At 38.9% G+C, this 26,309-nt stretch overlaps 4 protein-coding genes across 8 annotated transcripts in view; 3 read left to right on the top strand and 1 right to left on the bottom strand.

Annotated features, from left to right (window-relative positions):
* tpd52l1 (tpd52 like 1) overlaps positions 1–12,232 on the top strand; it is an 18,276-nt gene extending 6,044 nt beyond the window's left edge. Inside the window, exons 2-8 of one of the 3 annotated variants that reach the window (XM_034204346.1) lie at positions 1,173–1,291; positions 1,396–1,544; positions 2,510–2,611; positions 4,726–4,740; positions 8,800–8,838; positions 9,250–9,310; positions 10,334–12,232. In XM_034204346.1, the coding sequence (XP_034060237.1) occupies positions 1,173–1,291; positions 1,396–1,544; positions 2,510–2,611; positions 4,726–4,740; positions 8,800–8,838; positions 9,250–9,310; positions 10,334–10,453 (605 nt within the window). In that variant the 3' untranslated portion in view covers positions 10,454–12,232. Of the gene's footprint in view, positions 1–1,172; positions 1,292–1,395; positions 1,545–2,509; positions 2,612–4,126; positions 4,160–4,725; positions 4,741–8,799; positions 8,839–9,249; positions 9,311–10,333 lie in introns of all 3 variants that reach the window. The other 2 variants (XM_034204347.1, XM_034204349.1) reach the window with 2 other exon arrangements.
* On the bottom strand, positions 11,883–15,046 carry hddc2 (HD domain containing 2). The gene is made up of 6 exons (XM_034204345.1): positions 14,920–15,046; positions 14,172–14,293; positions 13,911–14,013; positions 13,684–13,752; positions 13,434–13,572; positions 11,883–13,036 (listed from the first exon to the last, which is right to left on the bottom strand). Exons 1-6 carry the CDS (start codon positions 14,992–14,994, stop codon positions 12,897–12,899), a joined length of 648 nt encoding a protein of 215 aa, XP_034060236.1. The 5' UTR covers positions 14,995–15,046; the 3' UTR covers positions 11,883–12,896.
* Positions 15,047–15,250: 204 nt separating this feature from the next.
* cenpw (centromere protein W) lies at positions 15,251–17,878 on the top strand. Its single transcript, XM_034204357.1, has 3 exons — positions 15,251–15,466; positions 15,582–15,695; positions 17,003–17,878. The coding sequence occupies exons 1-3, from the start codon at positions 15,380–15,382 to the stop codon at positions 17,027–17,029; spliced, it is 228 nt and encodes a 75-aa protein (XP_034060248.1). The 5' UTR covers positions 15,251–15,379; the 3' UTR covers positions 17,030–17,878.
* Positions 17,879–20,094: 2,216 nt separating this feature from the next.
* On the top strand, positions 20,095–26,309 carry LOC117538548 (E3 ubiquitin-protein ligase rnf146-like). Of its 3 annotated transcripts, XM_034204356.1 has the most exons (6): positions 20,095–20,458; positions 20,795–20,986; positions 21,485–21,625; positions 21,707–21,859; positions 22,082–22,270; positions 23,588–23,908. In XM_034204356.1, exons 1-6 carry the CDS (start codon positions 20,380–20,382, stop codon positions 23,644–23,646), a joined length of 813 nt encoding a protein of 270 aa, XP_034060247.1. In that variant the 5' UTR covers positions 20,095–20,379; the 3' UTR covers positions 23,647–23,908. The 3 variants fall into 3 exon arrangements, with proteins under 3 accessions (XP_034060247.1, XP_034060246.1, XP_034060245.1); XM_034204355.1 differs by lacking the exons at positions 20,095–20,458; positions 20,795–20,986; positions 21,485–21,625; positions 21,707–21,859 and having other exon boundaries at positions 22,117–22,270; positions 23,588–26,309; XM_034204354.1 differs by lacking the exons at positions 20,095–20,458; positions 20,795–20,986; positions 21,485–21,625; positions 21,707–21,859; positions 22,082–22,270 and adding an exon at positions 22,318–22,995 and having other exon boundaries at positions 23,588–26,309.

Genomic DNA, 26,309 nt, shown 5'->3' with positions numbered 1-26,309 from the left:
TATAGAATATTGTCGTGAAGAAAGAAATTACCTGTAACTTAATGATGGTTTAAGTTTTTTGCTGCTCACATGTCAGCTGTCAACTGAAAGTGTGAATCAGCTTCCTTCCTCTGCATGAAAGTTGCAAACATAGAGTATTTTTTATTTATTTTTTTGGAAGTGAATGTTGTGGTTTAGTTAAGGATCATCCAAAGAGTGTGTGTTCGTAACTGTTTTTTTTAGACTGCATGTAAAATAAAACAAATATATTTAGAAGACATTTCGATTTGTAATTACAACTAAGTCAAGGAAATGCCAGGAAAGAATTGTCAAAGGGCCAGAGGTACTTTTTAGCAGGGCAGAATTGTGTTATAAGTCTATTAAGGTTTATCCATAAAGTATAAGGGTTATTTACTTGCAGAACTTCTCGAGCCCACAATTGCTGTTGGGAATATCAAAATACTGTTTGAGCAGATGGGTATTCATCCCATGGTTTCATAGTCATTTTATTGGGAGTGCCAAGGCAAAACATACTTTAACTAAAATGTAGTTTCAACTCAAATCCAAGATTGCAACTTTCTAAATCAATCTGTCCCCACTGCATCAACAGCATCTTGTTTGTGTGTGTCGCAGTCTGTAGTGTCCCACAGCATAATAATCCACACGAGTTAATCCAGATTAGAGCGCTGCAGCCTCCCGCCACAGATTGCATAACTGTCAGACACACGCATTCAGACATGAAGACAGACGGACATTTAGAATCGGACATAGAGGCTGTCGGACATTTAGCAAAATGGCAGATAGATTTTAGAAGAGTCTAAGCAGATCATGTTCAAGAGAGTCAAACTCTTCATTGACAGCAATAAGAATTATATTACACTAAATATCACAGTTACTTACAAGTGCATCCAAACAAGAACTTGCTAATATTCTTGCCAAATTTCTGAATCTGATTCCAGGAGCAGATATAAATGATACAGAATATTTCAAAAAGACGAGAATGTTAGATGTGTTGTCTTTGTTTAGCGGCTTGAGTGCAATCTGTTCAGAAGTTGAACTGGTGACAGTTTTGAATAAAATAACAACTTTCAATCCCAGATGTTTCTCTGCCTTCTGCCTTTCCAGTTTGTGTCTCCGTCACTATTTTACAGAGGTTTTTAATGTACATCTCACCGCTTGTGTATTGTTTTCAGATTTTCTGGACTCAGAGCCACTGAGAGAAGCTGACGAAGACATGGCGTCAGAGATCAACCTAAACAACTGCCTCTTGACCGAGGAGGAGAGAGAGGAGCTCCAGCAACAGCTAGCTAAAGTATGCTCACACTGGGCCATTCTCAAGCACACACTGAAGGACTGTTGAGAGACGGAAAGAGACGATTATCTGCTAAGTGACTCGTTGTCTGTTTGTGTTTCCAGCTGGAGGAGGAGATCAGTACGTTGCGGCAGGTCTTGTCTTCCAAAGAGAAGCAGCACGCAGAGCTCAGACAGAAACTTGGCGTAGGTTCTCTCAGCGAGCTCAGGAACAACTTAAGCAAAGGATGGCACGACATGCAGACCTCCACAGCGTAAGTCAATGTGTGTGTGCCACTTCAGAAAGAGGAAGAGTTTGCAGGATTTGATTTGAAGTGAAGGGGAGAATGTTTGTTTGTGTCTGCTGCACATCAAATAATGGCTTCTCTGTTTGCTGTCAACATAGATGATATTTCAAAGACACACACACACACACACACACACACACACACACAAAGAGCAGGGAGTTCTGTTTTTTAACAGCCAATAAAAGCTTACTTGAAAGTCTGTTATAAACGCAGATATCACAAACCCAATTAGAAAGACATAAACCCCTGCTCCTAGCCATAGTGTTTTTGTAACAGACATAGTAAACCTGATTAGAAACTCCTCAAATGGCCACACACTGCTAAAGGCTAACAATTAGCTGAACATGTCCTGACTGTTGTTACTGTGAAACACCCACCAAATCAGGATAGTTAAAAAACATGGTGTGCAGAGAAATAAAGGTATCTCCTCACCAGACCATTCGCTATGAGCTCGTGCGCCAAGAGACAGAACAGAGCAAGGGGATATTCTCCAGAGGCCTCTCCTCTTATCCAGTTACATTTCAACCTGAAGATCACTTTACACACAGTCGCCGTCCTCATCCATTATGGACCAGTGCGGCCGCGGGAGTGTAAGATGCTAAAGAAACTGGGTCCATGATGAAATGTAAATTAAAAGGTCAACACACCACCAGAACTTTAAAAAAGAAAAGGGCAGCTCAATTTTATATAGACAGATAAGACCTGATTGGAAGTATGGATTTAAATGCGTTGTTAGTTTGAAAAAGGGATGAAGGCCATCGTGTTAGAAAGGAAACCACTCAATGAAATACATTTGGTGATTAATTAAGAAGATTTTGAAACAATTGATGTGGGTTTAGTGCCTGTGTAAATAGTCCAAATCTGCCTGTCAGTGCATGCAAGTGTGTAAGGAAGGAGTTATGACATATTCTGTATGCATATCTTTTTCTTAGCTATAAGAAGACCTCAGACACGATCTCCACAGCCGGACAGAAAACCTCCGTCGCCTTCACCACGCTGGGCAGCGCCATCACCAGGAAGTTCGGGGACATGAGGTACACAGTGATGTCATAACTTTATTACTTACAGAAAATCATCCCTCAAATACTGATGACACAAGTTTCTTTAAATGTTACTTTACCTTACCATTTTTTTATATTATATATATAAATATTGTACATTTATGTAGATAAATATTAGATATTTTAAATGTAATTCCAAAAAGGAGCAACTTTCACAAAACCCACTCTCCTCTGGGATAAATGAAGTATTCTGATTGATGATTCCGTTTTTCTCTGAATTTAGTAAATTCTTTGACGGTTGCACTTAGCTGTGCTCATCGTCTCACTCAGTCAGAAAATGTGTCTTTTGCAGCAAAAAACACATTTTACTCATCACAAACTTCTTTGTGTCCAAACGCATCATAACCCAGCCTCAGTTCAACAATGACTCATTTCTACTTTTATCCAATCACAGACACTTTCATTTCATTTCATTTCAAACCTTTATTTATACAGATAAATCCCATTGAGATCATTGCTCTCTTTTTCAAGGGAGACCTGCTTAACTTTGTATTTGTGCCATCCATCCCTTTCCCTCTGAGATGTTTGACTCTTTGCTCGAACCAGCTCAGGGAGAATTGAGATTATGTAAACCCACTGTAAGCTGCTTTCTGTAGAGCTGAAGGGCCGGAGGCAGAGTCTCCTCCTCCTCCCTCTCTTCCTCTGTCTCTTCTGTCAGAGACACTGAGAGTCAACACGAGTGTGTGAGCCAGCCTGCATTGTTCTGTGTGAAATAAATGGAGCATGTGTGTATGATGAAGAGAGAAAGCTTGTGCTTCTGTGTGACTTCCTGTCAGAGCAAAAACATTCAGATGTCGGTTCCTCGTGCATCACTCGGGACATTTGTAGCTTTTCATTGTGTTTCATCATTTGGCTTTCCAGGCATGAGGCATAAATGTTTTACGGATGTGAGTTTTATTTATTTATCCCGTTGTATTTTTCAAGTTTAAGTCATTAATACAACACTTTGCAATCAAATGCAGACACTCAGACGTTTAAGGGCACAAGTGTAAAGCCATTACATCCACACATTTTGATTACAGCGTAAAAGCACGACTTCTACTGTCAGGCTTTAAGGCCATTTAGATTCCTTCAGAAATGTAGATTTTACTGCACTTTTCTCATGTTTGCCCTATGAGGTAAATACGTGCATTTTCTCTGATTAAACGGGGTAAATGTGCTGTACTAAAGTGTGAGTAAAGGCCCCCTTGAACTAAGTCAAACAAAAAAACATTAGGTATTGTAGGAGCAAACGTTTTGATTTATCTTTTTATTTTGGGAGTCTGGAGAAACTGAAGAGTAAAAGCGTTTGATACCATTACTTTCACAGCATCTGCTCATTCATTGCAACAGAAGCAAGCTTTTAAATATATCATATTGTCTGTGTTGACTGTGCCATGTTGACAGTGTTCACGCTGCAAAGACAGATGGGTAAGATCTGTGAACACCGTGTGTTGTTGGAGTATAAAGTGCAGAAAGGAACCAATGCATTATCTTTGGTTATTGCAGCATGGTTGGTCTAGAGTTACTGTTTCCTCGGAGGTACGTCCCTGAGGTTAATAGATCATGGTGTGCATAGTTTCTGCATGTTAGTATTTGCTGTGGGAAGTGTCCTCTTGCAAGTCCTTTTGTCTCATCAAATGTTCAACTGTCTTCCAACTGATTTTCAAACTTCACAATGGATACAGCATATCAGAAACTGCGAATATACTGTATCTTTCTAAATTTTTGTGCAGTCAAAAGTCAGATTTCCCACTCTTTAGATATCGTTTCTGTCACTTTTTGCCTTTAACAACTAATTCTGAGTCTTATTCTTATTTCTTCGTGTGTGTGTGTGTGTGTGTGTGTGTGTGTGATCTCGTTTTTGGATTGAGTAAAAAATCTATCTGATATAGTTTCTTTGTGTGTGTTTACGTAGAACATTTTAATCTTGTAAGCACATCTCTGTGCATGTGAGATCAATTATAGTGAAGTCCAATCAAGTTCCCCATTATGTTGTTTACTTCCCTCTGTTTGGTATAAATGTTCTACTAAAGTGAAAGAGTGTGACTGAAGGCCTTGTCAAGTATCGTTAAATGTCTTTTCCTTCTCCCTCCATGCTTCCCAAGGTCCAACTCTATAGGGTAAGCATCACACAGCTGATTATGTCACATTAGTTGCTCCTCGCTCAGGAGTCTTAACTCAATAGATCTCAGTGCGATCAGCTGACGGCGCTAACAGGTGGGCCGGTCAGCTGAGTCTGCTGCAGTAAAGGCTGCTGCCGTGCAGAATCATCGCTAATTGATTTGAGTTTCTCTGATAAGCCCAAACAAACAGCCTCAATGTGAACTAGCTCTCACACACTTTCCCAAGTTACAGGACCGTGCCAAAACTAGGTCAAAACATGAGACTGACCATGCAGGCTTTTCCCTTTGTGAGCTATTTCAAATGATGAGTGAGCTGCAGCCCTTTGCGATAATACACCATAGATGTCATATATTTGTGTGTGCTCCGAGGTTCCAGCTGTTACCTACTAGACACAGGACGGTTTCATAATAATAAAAACAATACATGACATTCCAACCCAGTCTCATGGCATTTCGTGTTCACCAACACGATTTTCCCCTTTTTTTCGTGTTGCACAGCACGATTTTAAAAGCAATGTATTTCTACTGATAATGACGCTCATGGAAGCACGGCATTCGTTTGTGTCGGCTGCCCTTAAAGGCAATGTGAGCGTCCATTCTCATTGGATAACGGAGAATTGTACACCCGGAAGTAAGTATTCCCCTTACTGTCGATTGATTTTACAGTGATATCTGCACTACTCATCGACTAAAAAAACACCAGATTATCCTTGTTAATTACACAACATTGATTGGTTTAAATTGTGTGCAATGCTTTTGTATTTTTCCCCTTCGATTCGGAGAAACAAATATTTTTTCGGAGTAAAGGATAGCAGAAGACACTACACTACCCAGAATCCCCAGCTATCGTTTAGGACTACACCATGTGCTCTGTTTGACAAACCTCGTGATAGTCCTCAAGCTCTGTGATTGGAGAGTGTGCTCCGAGGGTTACGCCAAGCCTCGAACCACGGCAGACTGTCCAAAACTGGATTTGAACGGGTCCACCGCGTCCCCCCCTCCCCGTCCCCAGAACTACACATGCTGGCTATTCTGTTTCGCAACATGTTCTCTATCTATGGCACGTCTCTACTGGGAGTTGTAGTTTTAAAAGACCTTTTCGTATTTCCCATAATAAGAAGTTGCCAGTATTAAACTGTGTACATCCCTGGAGGTTTAGGGGATAGGAAACACTCTTTTAAACATATAATTTAATAAATGGGTGAAAATTGCTTGTGCCCATAATGGGCAGCATTAATATATATACACACATGCCAGCTAAGGTCAGAAGAGCTTTATTTAACAGCTGGTCTTATGTTTGTGACCCCTGTTGTTAATTGATAACATTACATTACATTAATTGATAAGCCTGAAACATGCACTTGTTAAGGTTCAGAGGCAAATTTTGCAAATATGGCAGTAGCCATCGATCAGCTTAAGATAAGATATACTTTATTGATCCCAAGTTGGAACATTTGCGTTACATCAGCATGTGTAACAGTTGTATGCAGTGGTGTTTATTTGTAAATCATTTAGTATAATCACACAAATTCTTTGTTTTATATTTAACAATTCTGTGTTCTTTATTTATTGATTGTTCAATACCTGACAAGGCCGGAGATGAAATATCTTCATACATCTTATAAGAGTATAATACATTATGTATAATATCAGTTAAAATAAGTGCTTCAACATAGTTAACATTGCTGGAGGTATGCACAAATATTGATAGATGTCTTGTAATGCGCTATTGAGGAACCTGCGACCCAAGTTTTTCATTCAATGCATAACTACACCATAGTTGTGTGGGCCTATATGATATGTCAATAAACCTTAGAAAATCTTGAAATCTTGAAAGGGATGTGCAAAATAGTCATTATATACAGTATTTAATGAACTATTAGTAGAGAATAACGAGTAATGAATATACTTTATAGGGATCCTATTCATATCTAATAATAAAAATAATGAAATTCAATAACATGCTTTAACCACTAGGTGTCCCTTTATATCAGCTGTGCACCTTTATGGTGTAAATACAGCCTATCTACCAATTGGATCAATATAAAAGTCAGCCGAATTAGTGTTGATACTGCAAGGAGACGTATTGTGTGAAAAGAAATGTAAGATGTTGTTTAATGGCTGATATATTTATGATCCACGTCACGTTTTCAGTTCCTCATGTTTGTCTAGAAGTCTTCTCATCAGGGCTCTATAAATACAGAACTACGGCAGATATGTAATATGTAATGCAGCCGAACCGTGTATTACAATGCCGTTATGTGATGACTTTCAAAGAGAAAAGCAAGCACACTCGGAATAAAGTTTTTTTTTTAATGTTTTCGTTCTGTTTCCGGTATTTGTTAATGACGATGTGCTCTGAGATGTGAGACTGGAATTGCACAGGGGGAAATAACGTAGGCTATCTTTAGATGCGGATTTTGTTAAACTAATATGTTTGTGCTGTGGACCAACACTATACATTGACGGGGAAGGGGGTAGCAATAAAGATAACACCATTAAACAGTTACACAACATAACAGAAATAATATCGATCGCAGCGTCCCTAGCAACCACCTTGGTAACAATGAAAACTTCCTGAAGTAATCTTCGTAATAACTAGCAAACTAAAGATCATGTACATCCACTGCACACATAATCTGAAATAACAACTCATATTTATCGCATCAAATGACATCAAAACGCATTTTAATGGCCAAACTAACTTTAAAATAGGCATTTTTCACCGAGAATAAAACGTAGTTCGGCCATGTTTTTTTTTCTGCAGGGAGAAATTTGAAGATCACGTGACATAGACGCCAGCAGAGCACATGGTGTAGTCCAAACGATAGCTGGGGATTCTGGGTAGTGTAGTGTCTTCTGCCATCCTTTACTCCGAAAAAATATTTGTTTCTCCGAATCGAAGGGGAAAAATACAAAAGCATTGCACACAATTCAAACCAATCAATGTTGTGTAATTAACAAGGATAATCTGGTGTTTTTTAGTCGATGAGTAGTGCAGATATCACTGTAAAATCAATCGACAGTAAGGGGAATACTTACTTCCGGTTGTACAATTCTCCGTTATCCAATGAGAATGGATCACATTGCCTTTTAAGGGCAGCCGACACAAACGAATGCCGTGCTTCCATGAGCGTCATTACCAGTAGAAATACATTGCTTTTAAAATCGTGCTGTGCAACACGAAAAAAAGGGGGAAATCGTGTTGGTGAACACGAATCAATAGATTAAAAATCGTGTTGGTGAACACGAAATGCCATGAGACTGGGTTGGACATTTGCCTAGCAGGTTTCAACATTCTCAATTATGTTTTACAGGCAAAGAAAAACAATAACATTGAATGTGATGATTATTCTAGCCAAACTTATTTAAGTTTTATCCCGAAAATCATCAGGATATGCTTGAAACTCTTGGAATCAAACTATACTGTAATTATTTAAAGTTCTTTTTTGTAAAGGAAAAAATATTTGTGTAGGCTCACGGACAAAGATATTTGAGAAATTGAAATCCAACAATCCTAAATAAGGTAATAATAAATCAAACCTACATACAATCATAATCGTACCCATGTATGAATAAAATAAAGTTAAAAAATAAAAAGCAACAATGTGTAAATCTGTAATTTATTACATGATCATTCCTGTATTTTTTAAATCAGGAATGATCAGATTCATTTTCTTCTTTTACAATAATAGCTTTCTCATGTGAGGATATGAACTATTGTGTCGATATTGAAAATTCCCCACTACTTGTGAGCATTTTTTCATCATGATCGGTGCTTAAATCATATTTCTCCATTTCCTATTACCTACTGTAACTCTCGCCAGTGACACTAGTGTTCAGATGTCCTCTCCTCTCTCCATTCCATCCTCCAAGAGGCTCTGGGACTGACTAATGAGCACAATGTCAGAAGAAAGTGCTTAACGACAGTGATATCTCTATCTATCTCTGGTTTTGTGTGTGTGTGTGTGTGTGTGTGTGTGTGTGTGTGTATCCTGTGCGTGTGTATCCTGTGCTAATTATTAACTCCTCTCTCACCACGCTCTCTGGGGACAGCTACTCTTTCAGACACTCAATGAGCATGCCCACCATGAGGTAACCACTGCTGGCTTTGTGTGTTTGATCGAGAATCAATCTGTGTTTGTTTTTCCGCTAATCGTTATGTTCCTCTACAGCACTGCTTAGTGCACTCCCAGTAAACTGTTTAATGTGTCCTTCCTTTACATTTATTTAATAATATTAATCAGAAGAAACCCGGGGGAAAACATTTGAATATCAGAGATGTTTTTTGCATTATATATTTGTTTACACCTATGACCTTTTTCCTGCATATTAGCACATGTATGCTATTACATTACATATTCAATGTATCCCAAGTGTACATGTGAGAGCAGCCTATAAGCCATCATTGTCATACAATCTTTACATTTAAGCAAAATGTGTACTGTAGCTAATCGTGTTGTGCAGTTTAAAATAAATACAATAATGATTTCATTTTCTTCACAGAAACTCTCCCAGCTTCAAGTCTTTTGAGGAGAAAGTCGAGACTACAGTTTCTACTCTAAAGGTGAACACAAATGGTGTTTGTGTGTGAGCAAGAATGTGCATTAAGCGATAAAAAACAATATGTGTATTGATTCCACATTTCTAAGCAAGTATAAAAGAAACAAGCCTATTTATTATATTGTAACTGCATCTAATCGAGCTGAGCAGTGGCTGTTCCTGGTCACAGTCACACTAACTAACAGCATTTAAACCAGCTGCTGATCTGTAGTAGTGCACTGTGAACGCCACGCAGGGACACAGGTCATGTTGTTGCCTGTTAGTGTTGTAAAGTGTTAGTGAAGCAGAGAGAGGTACACACTGTAATCTGTGTGGAGGCCAGATTAAACTCCTGACTCTCACAGTAAGCCTGCTGGTTATTTCTGATCACACTGATCCTGAGACAGTCTTAGCAGCAGCACCCTCTCTCCTTTAGACTACAATAGCCACAGAAAGGACCACGGTCAGATATGAGATTTATTTTATAGTATTTTTCTCTTTTTATTGACTATATTATTATTATTGTTATGATTATACAAACTACATATTTTTGATTATTAAATCTAGTATGATTAATTTTATTTATTTATTATATATGTTATTGTTTACTTTATGTTTTATGTATGTATGGGTTTTTTCATGTCTTTAAATGTTTTCTTTGCTTATATGAAAGATGAGCATGGCACTACTATGTGTTGTTATTGTTGATAACTAATTTAATAATTAATAATGCTAAATAATAAATAAATATAAAACATTTGGAACATTTTTAATTCTAAATTACTCAAGAGTTTTTTCTATTTTGGGACTTTCAGTTATAATAAGGATAATGTCGTCCTCTTTAGCAAATCAAACACTTCTCTAAAACACAATTTAAACATATTTAGACAATTTAAAAACAAAAGGGACATTTGAGCGTAGATTATCTTTCAAAAAAGAAAAAGACCCCTTATCCCTTTAATGTACTCACTGGCAGAGGGTGATAGTAGAAGTCTTTAACATTTCAGCTTTAATATTGTGTATCCATCTTTTCCTGCTTTTTCCACAGACAAAGGTGGGCGGTGCAGAGACAGGGGGCAGCTTCGAGGAAGTCCTCTCCTCCGCAGCGAACGCCAGCTCTCAGGACACGCCCACTAACAACTTGACGGACGGCTCCGAGAGGCCGTGATAGAGCGTGTAAGGCTGGACTCAAAGACCAGGAACTGCTGTAGTGCAGAACTTATCTTCTAAATACTCTTGACTGAAATGTTACAGAACACCTGTATTAGATCCCTCGTGTTAGGATGCTTACAACCATGTTTGAGATGAAGCCTCCTAACACTAGATGCAACCCTGAATGCTTGAAAGGAAGTTTAAAAATGTTTCTTGTTTGGACCAAATTGACCCTAAATATTCCAAATAGGCAGTTGTCTGCCTATTATTTTTTAAAAGATCACAACAGCAAACCTACTGTAATGGAGGGCTAATAATAAACCCAGTGAGACCCTCAGATAGTTCCACACATAACTCAACTCGGTTTAAAGGAAACATCCTTTGTAACAATCTAAAATACTTTTTACCAAGAGGCGAATGTCTTTGTTGAATTACTCTTTCCATAGTGTGGTGCACTCAACCAATAGGAGTGTATTGCCAGCTCCATACCATAGACGTTGATCCAATGAGGCGAGACGCAGCTAAGCTTGTGAAAACAGCCAGTACAGTATCACAACTTTACTTCACTACACCTGTCGTACCAAAAACTACATTTTTAGGGTATTAATAGAAATAAGTAGTTGATAATAGTCTTTGTTACATTTCCAAGTACCTTGTACTTTATACTAAATGTTTTAAAATGTACATACAGTATAACATACATTGATGGAATCCTGAAGTCCTGGGTGAAACTAATTATTTGTAAACTTGTACAAATGACTATTCAATACAACTAAAGATCTGAAATGTTGTTATGGCAACTAAAAATATATTTGATGGGATAACTTTGCAAGTGCAGCCAGTTATAATGCTTTTTGAAAATAACAGCCTACTGTTCTACGCATAGCTGAATGCAAAAATACTGACAGAGAGGCTTGCTAGAATATGGAGGTTGCGCAAAATTATATAAATCACTTATGCTGAGAATTATCTTCTTTTACATTACATTACATGTCACTTGTTAGACGCTTTTATCCAAAGTGACTTACATACTCAATACTGTGGGCAATCCCCACAGGAGCAATTTGGGGTGAAGTGTCTTGCAGGGACACAACGACATGCTGACTGCAGTGGGGTTTGAACCTGATCCGAATACCAACTCACAACCCACTGCACCACACACCTCCCTTCTTCACTCTAGCAGTTGAAAATTGACATTTTTAAACATTGTGTTGAACTGCTGTACATTAGTGCTGGATTCATACATGCATACACATGACATTTAACCCTGAAATGGTTTCTGTGGCCTTTTGCCTATGTTACTGATGACAAAATAACATTAATATACCGATTTCTTTTAACTTCCTGGTCCAGGACAAACTGTTAAATGCTGCGAGATAACATACAGTTTTACTGAGTATGTTAGGAAAAGGTTGGTGCCACAAAACGTGAAACATGTTTATTAATTTGTGTGTAAAAACATTGTTTTATTTGTAACTTTTCAAGTACCTGCATAACTTTGCCATCAAGTTTCAATATATACTCCGTTTCATGTTTAATTTTGTTCTTTTTTGCCGTGGTTTGAGAAGATCTCCGGGATCTTTTCATGTTTAATTAAATGTGTTCAATAATATTCATGTTAACGTTCATATATTGAAATACTGAGGTAATGCATGTTCTGTTATTGGAAAATAAACTACTGATCTGTGGCATTCAAAAAACATTGTGTTTGACATCTGCATACAAATAATCACAAACTACTATAAACAACTGGTTTTATGGCTGATGGAATGATATTAAAGATTGTTTACCCAAACTAAATACCACTCTGACTGTTTTTACACTAAAGACAGAAATGTGACCGAGAAAACCAAGATAAAACAAAGTATTTATGTGCAGCTAAAGTTCTATTAAATATACAAATTGACTTGAAATGACTTCCACGTCGGACCGCTTTTTTTCTCCTCCACAAGAAACAGTAAATAACTGATTACTATTATTCTGTAAAAAGTTAGACTGTATCAGCAAATGTTTTCTTCTGATGGTTAAGCATCATTGTTAGATATTTTAAATGATAACCAATGATGTTATATACTGTATGCCGGATAAATGTATGGTATATGTCAAAATGTAATCAAATGGATTGGAAAAATAGAATAAAGCCTGAGATGATAAAACGTGATAATGTTACAACACTATCTGGGAGTTTATATAGCTCTTTAATAATTTCCCAACACATTTGTTTGGACATTTCATTACATATTGATACGTTTTTGCTTTTTAATATTATCTGGCAGCTTTTGCATTTGTATTTTTCATTTGGTATTAATTATATATGGTGATGCTTTTCCAGGACAGTTTGCAAAAATATAGCCGTATGCACAAAGTATATATTCAAATATCTTCATCCTTTGTGCGTCTTTATACACATATTTTGTGTTACAGTACCTTCACTAAGGAAATGTTTGTATGTGTCAGAGTCAGGATGAGTGTGAAGATGCACCACCAGTCGTCTGCGAGTTCCCAGAGTCCTTTGCTTCATCCTTTTTACTCATGTGACAATCTCTCTCTTTATTCAAAGAGCTGAGGAGCTGGAGCACATCTGGGTGTTGGAAACGACCTGAGAGAATAACAAATCTAAATATAAACAATGCAAGTAAAGGCAGCTTCAAAATCTGTAATATCTTATCTGAATTTTGCCTATTCATTCTGGCTACCCCCAGAAAATTCAAAAAAAGTATGGTAAACATTTCACATTTAGTTTGAATGACTAAAATAACATGAAATTGTCTGGAGAAGGTCATTTATGGTCAAACAGCTTTCCGTTTTAAAGTGTAATCACAACTTTGCATTGTTGACTGTTGAGAAAACTGTTTCAAATATAATAAGAAAATTGCTTAGTTGCATATTTATAAGCTAAATATCAAAGAAAAAATAAACCTTCACAGGTGCAAAAATGTGAGCAACTGAATTGATGAGATCCAGGGAAGAATAGAGACACAGATTTCCAAACTAACCTTCGGTGGAGTCGAAGAACTCCTGCAGTCTTCCTGGTGTTCCCTCCAGCTCCTCGTACTCGTGAGCCTGCAGGATCATCTCCAGGAGGTCAAACTCTTTCACCAACCTGGCCTCCGCACTGCTCTGGTTTTCATATTCCTGCAGAAAAACACAAGTGCAATATCCCACTGGTATAATTATCATTATAAAGGGACATGACTTCCTATTAGGTATGAGGTTACTTGATATTCAACCAAAGCAGAAGCTTACCTCCCAGAGTCCATACATCTCCTGTTTGAGTCCCTCCGGCAGAAGAGCTGAAATATGTTTCATCGCCTCCTGAGAGAGAAGTGAGATGGAGAAATTAGAGAGTCAAACACAGACATTACTAATTTAATATAAGCCATCAATGTTTACTTAAAAATGCCATGGAAGCCTGAACAGACTCTTTGTTTAGTAAAACAGAGGTGTTAAGATATGGGATACTGGTCACTTGCCTCTTCTCGCCTGTGTTTCTCAGCTTTACTGATGTTGTCTGATGGAGCGATATCTCCCACAATGCACTCTGCCATGTCATGAACCAGAGCCAGCTTTATACATCTAAAGACAGTAAGGGAAAAATACAACAATATGTAGGTTATTTAAATATATACAGTTGATGAGCTGCTATATTCTACCTAGTATAATTCATGTCAACTTTTTTAAAATATTTTTAAAGTTGCTTCCAGGTCTGGGTGTGAGCAGTGTGAATGAATCACCTGTTTTTATCCACTGTGGGGTCTGTGATGGTCATAGACATGATGGCCATGCGGTACATGTGGTCTGACACACTCTCAGGTTTCTGCACCTCCCTGTACACCCAGCCGGTCCGTGGGACCCTCTGCAGGGAACAACAACACAGAGTTAATAATGAGTTGCAAAGACAAGGGAGAACAACAACTAAAATATATGCCTAGTGATATTTTTTTCATCAACTAAGTAAGACAGCTTCTGTTTGGAGATATTGTCTTCACTGAAAGAAAATAAAACATTCCAAAATACATACAAACATGTTTTGTATGACTGCACATATTCGAATAAAACATACATTTAACCACAAAAAAACACTTGCTGTAGCCAAGGGAGAGTGAATATGTTTTTGTATGGTTGTAAACCTAATCTGTTAAGGTTTTGTACTGATGTTTTGATAACGATTGTATTTATTTGACCATACATTGACACATACAGGACACATAAGTTAACCTACAATTATTAATGTTATTCCTTCAGGGCAATAACAAGGCAATGGTTTAATTTTCTTCTCATGTCACAACATGTTTGTTTGTGTGGGTAGATGAATAAGGATAAGTTGCACTTTGGTAAGGACTACAAAAAAGCACTGCCTCACTGTATTAGCTCCAGTAGCACCAATACAATATTTTTGGAACCCAGGCTTAAAATAATGTGTCGTTCATTTTTGACAAGGGGCCAAATCACCATACAAGTCACTTTGGGGAAAGGTCTTACTTTTAGTTGTCCGATAAATTTCATGAATTGCAGCATATTGATCATGCCGGTTGTTGTCTCCATCGTGGTCGCCATTACTGCCCGCTGACCCGGATACAAAGGATGGTGTTCTGCTGATGTAGTTGCACATTTCATCCACTAGGTGGCATCGTTACAACACAACAAACCTTAGTTGAAACTAAAAAGAGCCACCACACACAGTACTTACATCTGTGCCTGTTTATGGTATCTATTTATTCCAGATATTTAATAGTTTGCAAATTGAATAAATGTTGTATTTTATTTTATCCTTACTGTAAAAACAGAAATATAAACCAGACATTTTAAACTGTAGTGGGGAGTAATGGCAACAAGTGACGATGCAAATGTCACGAAGAAGAATCAGTTCACCGGAAGTAAGAGAAGCGGGAGATTGAAAAAAAGTAAACACACTTTTGTATCACCCTGAACATTAGCCAACATGCTGAAGAAGGCGCCCAAATTGAAATCTATAATCAAAACAAAAGCGAAGACTAACATAATCGTGAAGCCGACGTCAGAAGCAATGGTGAAGAGCTAACGCGCTAATGTTGCTAATGTTTCTGAGTGCTCTATTTGTGGCTAACGCTGCTATCATGGCTAACAGCTAATCAATAAACAATTATGGTGTTACTTTTCCTCAGATTGAACTCCTGATGTTGATGTTTTTGAGCAACCTGGCGGAAGAGGCGAAGGCTAACGCGTTTCAGGAGAAATCTGCAACGATCAGAGCTCATCACCTCAAAGCAGTGTCCAAGGTTAGTTAAAAAGGAAGCTCAAATCACAAGTTGTACAAGCTACTGTTGTTTCCCACTTTATTTATATTTTACGGCTAAACACGTGCCTCAAATGTCAAGGGCCTTGCCAAACCGTATACTACTAGACAAAGATTTCAAACGTTATTGCAATCTCCTGATTCAAACTGCAATTATTGTTATTTTTAATTAAATAATCTCATGTTATTATTAGATAGTCAATGTACAATAAGAAACAACTATTTTATAGTGGTTGTTTGAGTCCAACAGATTTTCTTATGGTCCTTTTGTTGTTCTCTGAAATGCAGTGAATACTCCAAAGGCACTCGCACGTTTTTAAATACAGTTGTTTTATTGTCATTGATTGTATTTAAGACTGCTGTGAAATGTCTAATTTTCCGGAGGTGGCCCACATCTTATAATTTATAAATTATATCTAGGCTGTATTTGAGGTGGCTTGGGATCCTGATGGTGGAAAGGTCAGCTCAGACAGTCAGTACGTAGTGTTACCTGGTAACGTTAAACGTAGAGGTGCCAGTTCAAGGCTTTTATTAGTCATACTACATAGCTACAGTGTAGTTATGACGATGAACATCTTAGGTCCCAGGCTCCACCAATAGTGTGGAAGAACAGAAAAAATAGTGCAAGTAAATACAAAAAGAAAAATAGTGCAATACGAGTCTATATACAAGTGATTGGAATATGATATATTTTCACCTCCTGCGAGCTGAAGAGGTGCCCTTAAGCAAGGCACCAATCTATCTAAAGAACCCTCCACAACAACCGCATGACTTTGGGTCCTGTATTTGCATGTGTGAAATAACATGTAAGTGGATTTATTGAATTTAGTTAATTTGCAGGAGGTTTATCAAGGTTTTTATTATTGCACCCATCTTGGATTGTATTAAGGCAATTGCATTACAAAGGGCAACTAATCAAGCATGTAAACTAATACAATACATAATAACTGTTGACATCAATCAAATTAATTCATGGTATGCTTTGAAGAGGTGCTTAAGTTACATATACAATAAAAAAAAAAAGTTTTACATTGAGTGCATTTAATAACATGTAACCACACATTGCAGGACATTAGCACTCCTGCATTACAATCCTAGTATTCCAACTAAAGTGGGTTGTCTTGGTTCTTCTATCTATAATTGGAGTTGACAGTTAATCATATGTAGTCTAACTTACTTACTCAAGCAACTTACTAATAATGATTTTACATTTCTATGTACACATTCTAATTTCTCCATTTTGAATGTGGGATAAACGTACAAATCATTTTTTAAAACATTTTTTTATAGAAAATGCTGAAAAAAGCGAAGGGATGAAGACGGGGAAGTTCGACATTTTTATGAACATTTTCTAGGACGGCGACAATATTCTTCCTTTTTCATTATGCATCATATTTTTCTTTTGAAAATGTGTTTTTACTATTGTGTAAATGTTTTCCTTTCACAAGAGTTTTCTGTTCTTAATTAAATTCTTGTAAACCTTACAATCCCTCCCATTGTAGACACTTCAATTCACACACATCATATCACATGTAATCATGCCATGAATGCTGCTGCAATAACATTCACCTTCGCATTAGAAAGCATTGGAGACATGACATGTCACATGACTGTGTTGAGCTTTGATCTGGAGGTTGTGGACAGCTCGGAGTAAGTTAGTACTTCCAGATCTCTTCCCCCTCCCCTCGCTCTCCTATCACCGGTCATGGTCAGCGTTTTAAAGCTGCATGCCTCACAGCGTCTTCACTGGGCGCGGGGCTCGGCCTCCTCCCAAATTCCTCTCCTTTTCACGCTACATAGACTATCTGCGATGCTATCCTGCTCACACCTTCATCACGGCGAGGGGCTTTTTGCCTTCTTAGGCATCTGTTAGCAGTGAAGATGTCTTGTAAAATGTCCTGATCCGACATTATCTGTTTGATTTTTATTTGAAACAGATGTTATATGCATTTTGTGCTTTAGTAAAAGCTCATGGCAGACGATGCCCTAAAAGCTGTTTCTGGTTTGTGTTATAGTGGACTGTTTTAAGATCTTGTAGAGTCTTTATTTAACAGTAGATCAAGTGATTTGATACAAACATTTGAATTACAACGTTGGTTCATTCATTGTACTTTAGACCATGCAAACATGATTACATGTGTCAATAAACATGGCTCTCAAACTCTTCGTGGCTCTCCTTCTTTTTTATTATCATTTTCTTTCATTCCCCGTTTCTCTTTGCGGCAGCTAAGACATTCCTTGGCCTCCGGCGGTTATTTTCTTCAAGAATCTGATCTGGCACCCCAGTGAGCGTAGTCATGTTTATGTTCCCAGTCAGGTTGTGGAGTTGTTACTGGGTTTGTGGAGCTCCACCCTTCTGACATTTGAACCCCTTGTACCTGCCCTGCTTGTTCTCTCCTTTACTTTTACATTGTCATGACAGAGCCCTCTAGCATTTGCATATATTTTCTAATCCCTGTTGAGTTTCCATCTGGCAGGTAGGCTAGTCTTTGAGTATCTACTGCACGCAGATTGATGGATGGTGTTTCTCCGCAGCAGCTGGCTGCACGTCCAGAGGATCCTCTGAGGTGTTATTCTATCGTGAGTTTGTGCTTGTTCCTGTGGGATTTGAGAAACACACTCTTCTTCCTCTCTCAAAACAAAAAAAATCTGCCTTGCCTGTCTGTGTCTGAGCACCTGGTGACAATTTAAGGCAGCCAGCGTAGCCCTGTCTGGCCCTGTGTAACTTTGAGCTGCGTCTCAAGGATGATACATCAGCTTCAATGTAAAATCTCACTGATAAGCTTCCACTCATTCTTTTTCTGACATTTTTCCAGACAGGCCGAAGAAAGCACGGCCGTCCATTTTGGCAGACATCATATTATGATAACTTGCAGTGCCTTTCTTAATAAGAATCACATGGTTTCAATTGTGTAACTTTTTCTGTCTTGAAGAGGAATACAGTTATTTTAACAACAATACAACAAAACGTTTAGAATCAAGCAAAAGCAACAAACCCCCACAATTTGATTCTATCAGAGTTGACAGGTTCTGAAAGGATTATAGACCAAAGCAAAGAAGCATGAATTGCAGAGGGAAGCTTGATTCCAGGAAGGCGAGCACTAGAGAGTTCAAATCTGTTTTGAGAACCACAGAGTTCCCAAAACAGGCGATAGTACTCAGTGGGATGCCAAACAACAAATCGTCTGCAGCCTACTGCTTTTATCGCCTTCCAGAGTTTTTGTGGGAACCGCAGATTCTCTCTGACACCTCCAGCCCTCTTCTTTTTTTTTCTCATTGGGAGGTAGTCAAATCACTCAGTATGTATTTATTTATGGTCTGGTTATGGTTATGGTTCAGGATTCCTGAAGCCAGTCTTCATGGAGAACACGAAGTGCCCAATCATGCCTTAAGTTTAAATACATCTAAAAAGCATGGAGACTTGGTTATGTCAGTTATTTTGTGCTGGGTATTGTTTTGTCTTCGTCATTGTGACTTCATCCAGCCCATGTGAAGACTTTGATGAGCTGGTGTTGATCTTCTGATGACATGCTTAAAAAAACATGTTTTAATGTTTAAATGAGGAGATATTTGTGGTGTTATGGTCACACATCCGCCCGTTTGACATTATGGTTAAACCGAAAGATGAGAGTGAAAGAGTTGTACCTAATGTGTTGCATTCGCCTCTAAACAAGCTCTCATTTCAACATGCTGTGAGGCAAGATGAATAGCAATCATGCCTTTCATCTGCTCAAATGATTATATGTTGGTCAACATATGAATCTAAGCGACAGTCGATAACATTTTGTCCGAAATATTTCAATGATCTCACTAGAAATATGCAATTTTTTTGTACCCATCAAACATGCATTTCAAACCCTCACTAAACATACAAAAACGGTTTAGTTTTTGGAAAAGTTGGAATCCTGGACACACATTGTCCTTTTCACTTCAAAGTCATTTTAAGAGAATGGTTTTTTTCACACTTGCATTACCACCATTGGCTTCCAATTGTGCGGTCACAAAGACGTACGTATACATTTTAAACTGATTCAACGTGAGCATGGAAAAACTTCCCTCCTTCAGCTGCAGAATGTGAGAACAGAGTTTTGGTGTGAAGGTCAAATATCCAAGTGAAAAACAAAACACGTTTGGGAAGAGGGGGGACCTTACAATACCCAGAATGTTAAGCTTCAGTTGGATAATTAATGTAGACTTTGTGACAGAAAAAGTTGAAGTAATAATATAATGTAATATCATGGTGGTATTATTATTCCAATTCTGAAAATATGCATATTTTGATATTTTTAAGGCTCAGGGGGAGTGTCACGGAGGACGGGTAACACAGAAGAGGGGGGAGTGTGTCTGTGTTCGGGGGGATAACATAGACGAGCCCACAGCAGCTTATCCAAACTTGCATTACATCTGGGTTGCGACTATCATACAATGGTTTGTCTTCTGTTTGCATTCTTCGTGGCATTCTGCCGGCTTCTTCAGTGATCTCGTGGAATGCACATGGGATTTCTCTGCAAGAAAACATTTTGCACTCGACCGCTCTTTTACGCAGACCAGAGTTCAACGTGGGTCCATTTGAATGAATTTTATGGAGAAATCCAACCTTTTTCCATGAACTGTACATCATGGGATTTGGGATGTGATGCAAGGTGACTGGATTGATGCCGTACTGAATGGGAAAGATGTGGATACCTTTGTTGATCTGGATGCTGCACCTCATGATTCTTACAGAAGGCCAAGATAACACAAGACGTAAGTATTAATTAACTTGTCAGCCTCACCTCTCTAATGCTTATGTTCTGCAAAGCTTCTGTAAAATGATTTATCTAGTGTAACATAGTCAACAGTAGACCAACCCTACATATGAACATAATATGAGTGCTTTCAGGGAATAATGTACTCAATGATTTCTATTGGTTTTACCTACTTGCACACTGAATTTGAAAGCATCGCTCTGTGCTCTCATAAAGCACAGCGTTCCTGAGTATTTTTAATCTATTGTCTTTTTACAGGTTTAGGAAAAATCTAAAATTCCAGCTGTGTTTTTTTTTAGACGGACGCACTAATTTCATATCTGTTCATCCGCAGGAAGCTCCTCTGTGAGCAGGGTCTGTCCTGCAGGTTGCGTGTCATGCTCTGCCCTGAACGGCTGTCTGTCCTGCAAACCTCGCCTCTTCTTCCACTTGGAGCTGGACGGGATGCGGCAGAGGGGCTCCTGCCTGTCCTCCTGTCCCCGGGGTCACTATGGCAGGCGCTTTCCACACATCGGCACCTGCACAAGTAAGTCCATACACATCTTCGAGTGACGGAAAAACGTTAAAGTAAAAGTTTAATTGTTTGTTAATTTCACGATTACAAATATGAAATACACCTCACATGAATGATATTATAAGAGTGTAAAGGTGTGTTAGAAACCAGAAAATGGATTACGAAAAAAAAGAAAAAACACAGCAGGAGCAAAAAGGTACAACAGGTCAAATATAAACATACAGCAAAATGTATATATTTCACATTTATAATAGGTGTGGGAGGAGTCATTTCAAGTTATTGTACACAAGACACCGCTTATCAACTGAATATGTTGCTCTTCATTTTTAGCCAAATGAAATAAAAAAATAAATGCTTATTTCTGTATTATATCGTTACAGCAGCTGTACCACTTTTTTTAGTGCAAACTGATTAAAGTCAGTGTTAAGAATATCAAACTAACGACAGTGTGGTCACTACCCTTTTATTGATACAGTCTTTGCTGACCAGTTAATTTCCCTTGATCTGCAGGGTGCAAGGACGAGTGCGCTTCCTGTTTCAGTGAACATTTCTGCACTCATTGTCACCCGGGTCACTTCCTGTTCGGGGGGAAATGTGGAGACAGCTGTCCAATCGGGTTCACTGCGAACACGGTGCTCCGTGAATGCACAGGTAAGGCACTGTGTGTTCTCATACAAGTCTTCCATGATACTGGGGGTCTACAGTACAATGTGATGTGTTTGTGTCCCTCAGTGTCAGAGTGCTGTACAGGCTGTGAGATGTGTGTAAGGAGGAACATGTGTGTGAGGTGTAGAGCAGACCTATACTTTCTCCACGGCCAATGTCATCTCACCTGCCCCAAAGGATTCGAGCCGGATGTGCAGCTTATGCAATGCACCCCCCAAGGTGAGAGAAAATAAAAAACTGTTTTCACACAGCTGAGATGTCAAATACACTGTCTTTTTCATGTCTCGTTACCTGTAAGCAGTGGTGTAAAGTAGCTAAGTAAATGTACTGTACTTAAGTACAATTTTAAGAAACTTGTAGTTTACTTATTTCAATGTTATGCTACTTATTGCTTCTACTCCGATACCTTATCTTTCTCACGATCGTCCTCTATCTTTATAGTCCACTGCGAGGTTGGAGGATGGACAAATTGGGGTCCATGTATTTGGAGAAGCAGCGCGCGGCCCTACAGGAGGGGACAGGAGACGCGTGACCGACAAGTTCTGAAGTCTCCGAGTGTCTCCGGTGACCCCTGCCCCCCCGTGTCACAGATCAGGAAGTGTGTCAACAGAAAGAGACCAAAGAGTCCAAGTGGGTTGTATAAGGTTGTAAAAGAGCCTCCTTACAGACTATGTGTTGATATGGCAGAGGTATTCAACTTTTCTAAATGCAGAGATGTATTCATCTAAAATAAAACAGATTTTTCTATGCAAACCAACAGAAATGGGAAAAAAAAATTGATGGATGATTGTGTTATCTTGTAAAATGTTTGTGTTCCAGGGTTACATTTAACACTGTTGGAGTAAGCTGAATCAGAGACATTTCATATATAGTAGTGCTTTTGATGCAACTTGTCGGTAACCATAGATGATTGTAAAATTATTATTACTGATACTGCTTTACTAGACTGATCAGCCTTAATGCAGCTTGTTGGGGACTCTTTTTTAATTTTTTTAATGAAATAATGAATTACTATAAACCAAACTTTTATAAAGCCTTTGATGAGCACCATGTCATGAATCTGTTAAAAGATCATATACTGTATCATGATTCATAAATGCGTAGACCCTGACGCACGGTACGTACTGTGCGCAGCTGTAGTAGATCTACAGATCATGTGGAGTTGCAATTTTGGACGCAGTGAGGCCGACCCAGCAGCACTGAAATCAGATGGGCTTGGCTGGAATACTTCACCTACCGACAATAAGTCAATACTTGGCGTTCATAACTTTATAGTCAAATATGAAGGCAGCTTTATAAATTTTTCCCACCTGAGCATCTGCTGAGGACGTTTCAAGAAGTATCCCAGTGTTCAGGTGAGTGTATCTGTAAATATAGAAGTTAAATAGCCTGGAAGCACACTGACAGCTAGCATGCTAACTGCGTATGCTAAAGCAGCTGTTAAGTTAACGTTAGCTAGGTGAATGTTATTTCTCACATTGACTTTAGTGTTTCTTCGTCAAAGTGTTAGTGCATATTAAAGATACGAGCCTTTAGCGTCACTGCTTGGTATAAAACACATTGCGATGTAACAAGTAGCAAATGACCTAGTTAGCTAGCATAGCAGTAGTCAGGTGGCTAGCTCTGTCAGACTGCAGAAAATAGGCCTTTGAGTAAGTTTGTAATACAATCGGGCTACAATCATGGCTGCCCGCTTTCCCAGCATGTAATATTCACATTTCTTAAACTATTATGATTTGAACACTTTGTTTCACAATAGAAACCATACATTTATGTTTTTGTATTGAGGCGTTCACAAAACTATAAACGGAACAGAATATGTCCAGTGGGACCAGCCCCAAATTACATGTTTTAATTTAAATTCAAGTATACACATTACAGTTATGTATAACAGTGCAAGTCTTGCCATGCAGATCTGTTGTGACACTGGTGTGTTTCTCTCTGTAGTATGGCAGGCTGTGGAGGAGTGGACTGTTCAATGGATGCTTTGGCTCCTTCCAAGCTGATGGAGGAAGTGGGAGATAGTTGTGCTGCAGACCCTTCCAGCTCCTCCATCGTCAACCCGGAGTGTTCCATCTGCCTGCAGAGCTGCGTCCACCCTGTACGTCTCCCATGCTTCCATGTCTTCTGCTACCTGTGTGTCAAAGGTGCCTCCTGGCAGAGTAAACGCTGTGCTCTCTGCCGACAGGAAGTCCCAGAAGACTTTCTGGAGCGGCCAGTTCTGCTCTCACCTGAAGAACTGAAAGCAGCAGTTTCAGGGGTGAGCCAGGCTGGGGGCGGCTCCTGTGGAGACTATGCGTGGTACTATGAGGGACGCAACGGCTGGTGGCAGTATGATGAGAGGACCAGTCGTGAGTTGGAGGAGGCTTTCGCTAAGGACAGGAAGAGCACAGAGATGCTAATTGCGGGGTTTCTTTATGTGGCAGACCTGGAGAACATGGTGCAATATCGCCGGAATGAGCATGGCCGCAGACGCAAGATAAAGCGGGACATTGTAGATATCCCCAAGAAGGGAGTTGCAGGACTAAGGTTAGACCCCGAACCTGCCCCCATTGCTACTGTACCAGTTGTCCCCCCAGCTGCAACAGAACGCATCAGCTCAGCTGATGGATCGGACACTGATGGCCCATCACAGTCTTCTTCCTTTGGGATTATGGCATCTATTCCTCCTGTTAGACCTCCAACACACCTGGGGTGCCATCTTACCAGTCCCCTTCTTGCCTCATTACCAAGCGTGGAAGAGTCTTTATCCCAGCTCCTTATCAGCCAGCCAGAGGGTGAAGACGTGGAAGGAGATGATGAGCTACAGGTATATGAGTATGCATCCGGCAATAGTGACAGTGAGGAAGAAAGGGAGTGCGAGAGAGCAGAATCTATACCTAGACATAGGCAAAGACCGCTAAGAGAGAACCAGCCAGCCAGGATGCCTCCGAGGGGGGGGCCTTCGAGCTCTGCAATCAGTCTGCGATCACGTAGTCCTGATGGACAGTGCACTGTCACAGAGGTGTGACTGGTTTCTGTAAACTTCTCTCTGAAACTTTTATCAGGTTGGCAAAACAAATCTCAAAACTAATATGCATCATTAAGGGTCCCAAGAATGAAGACACTTTATTGTGTTGTGATTTGTGTTATTGGGTGTATTTTGCCCCATCAATCGCGTGCCAAATAAAATATGAAATGTATTTTACTTTATAACAAAACATTATTTGGTTATTGAAAATTACTTCATCCAATTGATTGTAATATTAGTTTTCCCTGCAGGTCTATAGAGGTAACTAGCAGTAGCAGCAATAACATAGTTCACAGCAGTGTTCTTAGATAAAAAAACAACCTTAACAGCTCTCTTCATTACCTAACATCTGGGATAAACCCATGCCCACCTTTTTATTGTTTAACATTTTGTATTCAAATAGACAGCTAGCCAAACAGAAGTTATTAGTTATAAACTGTGTACTTTGCCTATGCCGATTAACTGCTGGTTTACCGGAATATGAACACTACATCTACTTCAGTCATTTATTTAAAAACATCAGAATCATCAAAATGGAGTCCTTTAGACTCAGCGATCTGGCAATATTCTGGGCTGGACATGTGATTTGAGAATGTGCTACATGCAGAATGTTGTACATTTATTGAATTCCTTTTTAATGGGATGCTGTCAAACGATCTGTATTTGTGAAGGGCGGGAGTGCGGCTGAATGCCGTGAAATTTCATTACAATTCAATGAAATAAGCATACCTCTTTCTATGTGCGTTTCCCCCATGGTTTCGACCCAAATAAGTTCACTGTTAAAATATTTGTATTAGTTTTTACTGTGCAAGCTTAACCCTTATGACAGCTTATAGCCATTTCAAGAGACCTTTCACACATGACTAAAAGCCTCTTGTCAAAGGACTTCCAACGCTAGTTTCAGACAGCAATATACTGTATACTGGCAGTTACACTCTCCTCAACATGTTATAATGAAGCATGACAGACTTGTTTTAGGGATAAAAAGGGGTGATTAACTTTGGCAACTTTTTGATCAATGTTGTCCAAAAACTACCATCTGTCACTGCCTTTACATCAGTTTGTGAAATGTAACACATGTGTCTTTTTTTTCTCTGATCATTTGATTTCATGGTTGATTGATATTTGTTTCATGTTATTTTTCTTTCTCTTTGTGATGATGTGAACATCTTAAATGTAGCCGCTTACAGTTACAGAGGCTTAAAACTGCCTTTTCCTTATTTTATTAGTATAAACAGATTCATATTTAAACTGGAGTTTGCTGTGTGTATATGTTAAAGACCGTATTCCCCCTATTTTAGTGTGAAAGTCTTGTTTGAGTTATGACATCTGTGTTGTTGTGAGAGGGGTTGGGTGCTGAAAAGCTACTGGCAAAACCACTGGAAAGTCTTCAGCTATATATGTAGAGAGACACGTTTGGATTTCTATTTCTCGTCATAGTACTCTGGATAGGGCCACTATCAGAGCGCTGGCACTGACATGTTCTTGGATGGTCTTTAGCTGTCCTCACTCCCTCTGATTCTTCCCTTTCTGCCTCAGCTGCTATTATTTTAACTGTCAACTTTTCACTGTTTGTGTCTCACTGTCTGAATGACCCAATAGAAACTTCCATCCTTGTGCTGTTTTGTGAAGTTATTAAATATATATCATTTAAAATCA

Source organism: Gymnodraco acuticeps, unplaced genomic scaffold (assembly GCF_902827175.1).
Source record: "Gymnodraco acuticeps unplaced genomic scaffold, fGymAcu1.1, whole genome shotgun sequence".
Lineage (NCBI taxonomy): Eukaryota > Metazoa > Chordata > Actinopteri > Perciformes > Bathydraconidae > Gymnodraco > Gymnodraco acuticeps.
The sequence above is the reverse complement of the archived record's forward strand: the minus strand, read 5'-3'. Positions and strand labels throughout refer to the sequence as shown.

What these genes read in the sequence shown, in the direction of transcription:
- LOC117538548 (XM_034204355.1), top strand. Translation starts at nt 23,589, where the DNA reads ATGGCAGGCTGTGGAGGAGTGGACTGTTCAATGGATGCTTTGGCTCCT.
- hddc2 (XM_034204345.1), bottom strand. Translation starts at nt 14,994, where the DNA reads ATGGCGACCACGATGGAGACAACAACCGGCATGATCAATATGCTGCAA. An exon ending in AGATGTATGGACTCTGGGAG is followed by an intron (nt 13,573 to 13,683) that starts GTAAGCTTCTGC and finishes GTTTTTCTGCAG; the next exon opens with GAATATGAAAACCAGAGCAG. An exon ending in GTTCTTCGACTCCACCGAAG is followed by an intron (nt 13,037 to 13,433) that starts GTTAGTTTGGAA and finishes TTATTCTCTCAG; the next exon opens with GTCGTTTCCAACACCCAGAT.
- cenpw (XM_034204357.1), top strand. Translation starts at nt 15,380, where the DNA reads ATGCTGAAGAAGGCGCCCAAATTGAAATCTATAATCAAAACAAAAGCG. An exon ending in AGCCGACGTCAGAAGCAATG is followed by an intron (nt 15,467 to 15,581) that starts GTGAAGAGCTAA and finishes ACTTTTCCTCAG; the next exon opens with ATTGAACTCCTGATGTTGAT. An exon ending in ACCTCAAAGCAGTGTCCAAG is followed by an intron (nt 15,696 to 17,002) that starts GTTAGTTAAAAA and finishes ATTTTTTTATAG; the next exon opens with AAAATGCTGAAAAAAGCGAA.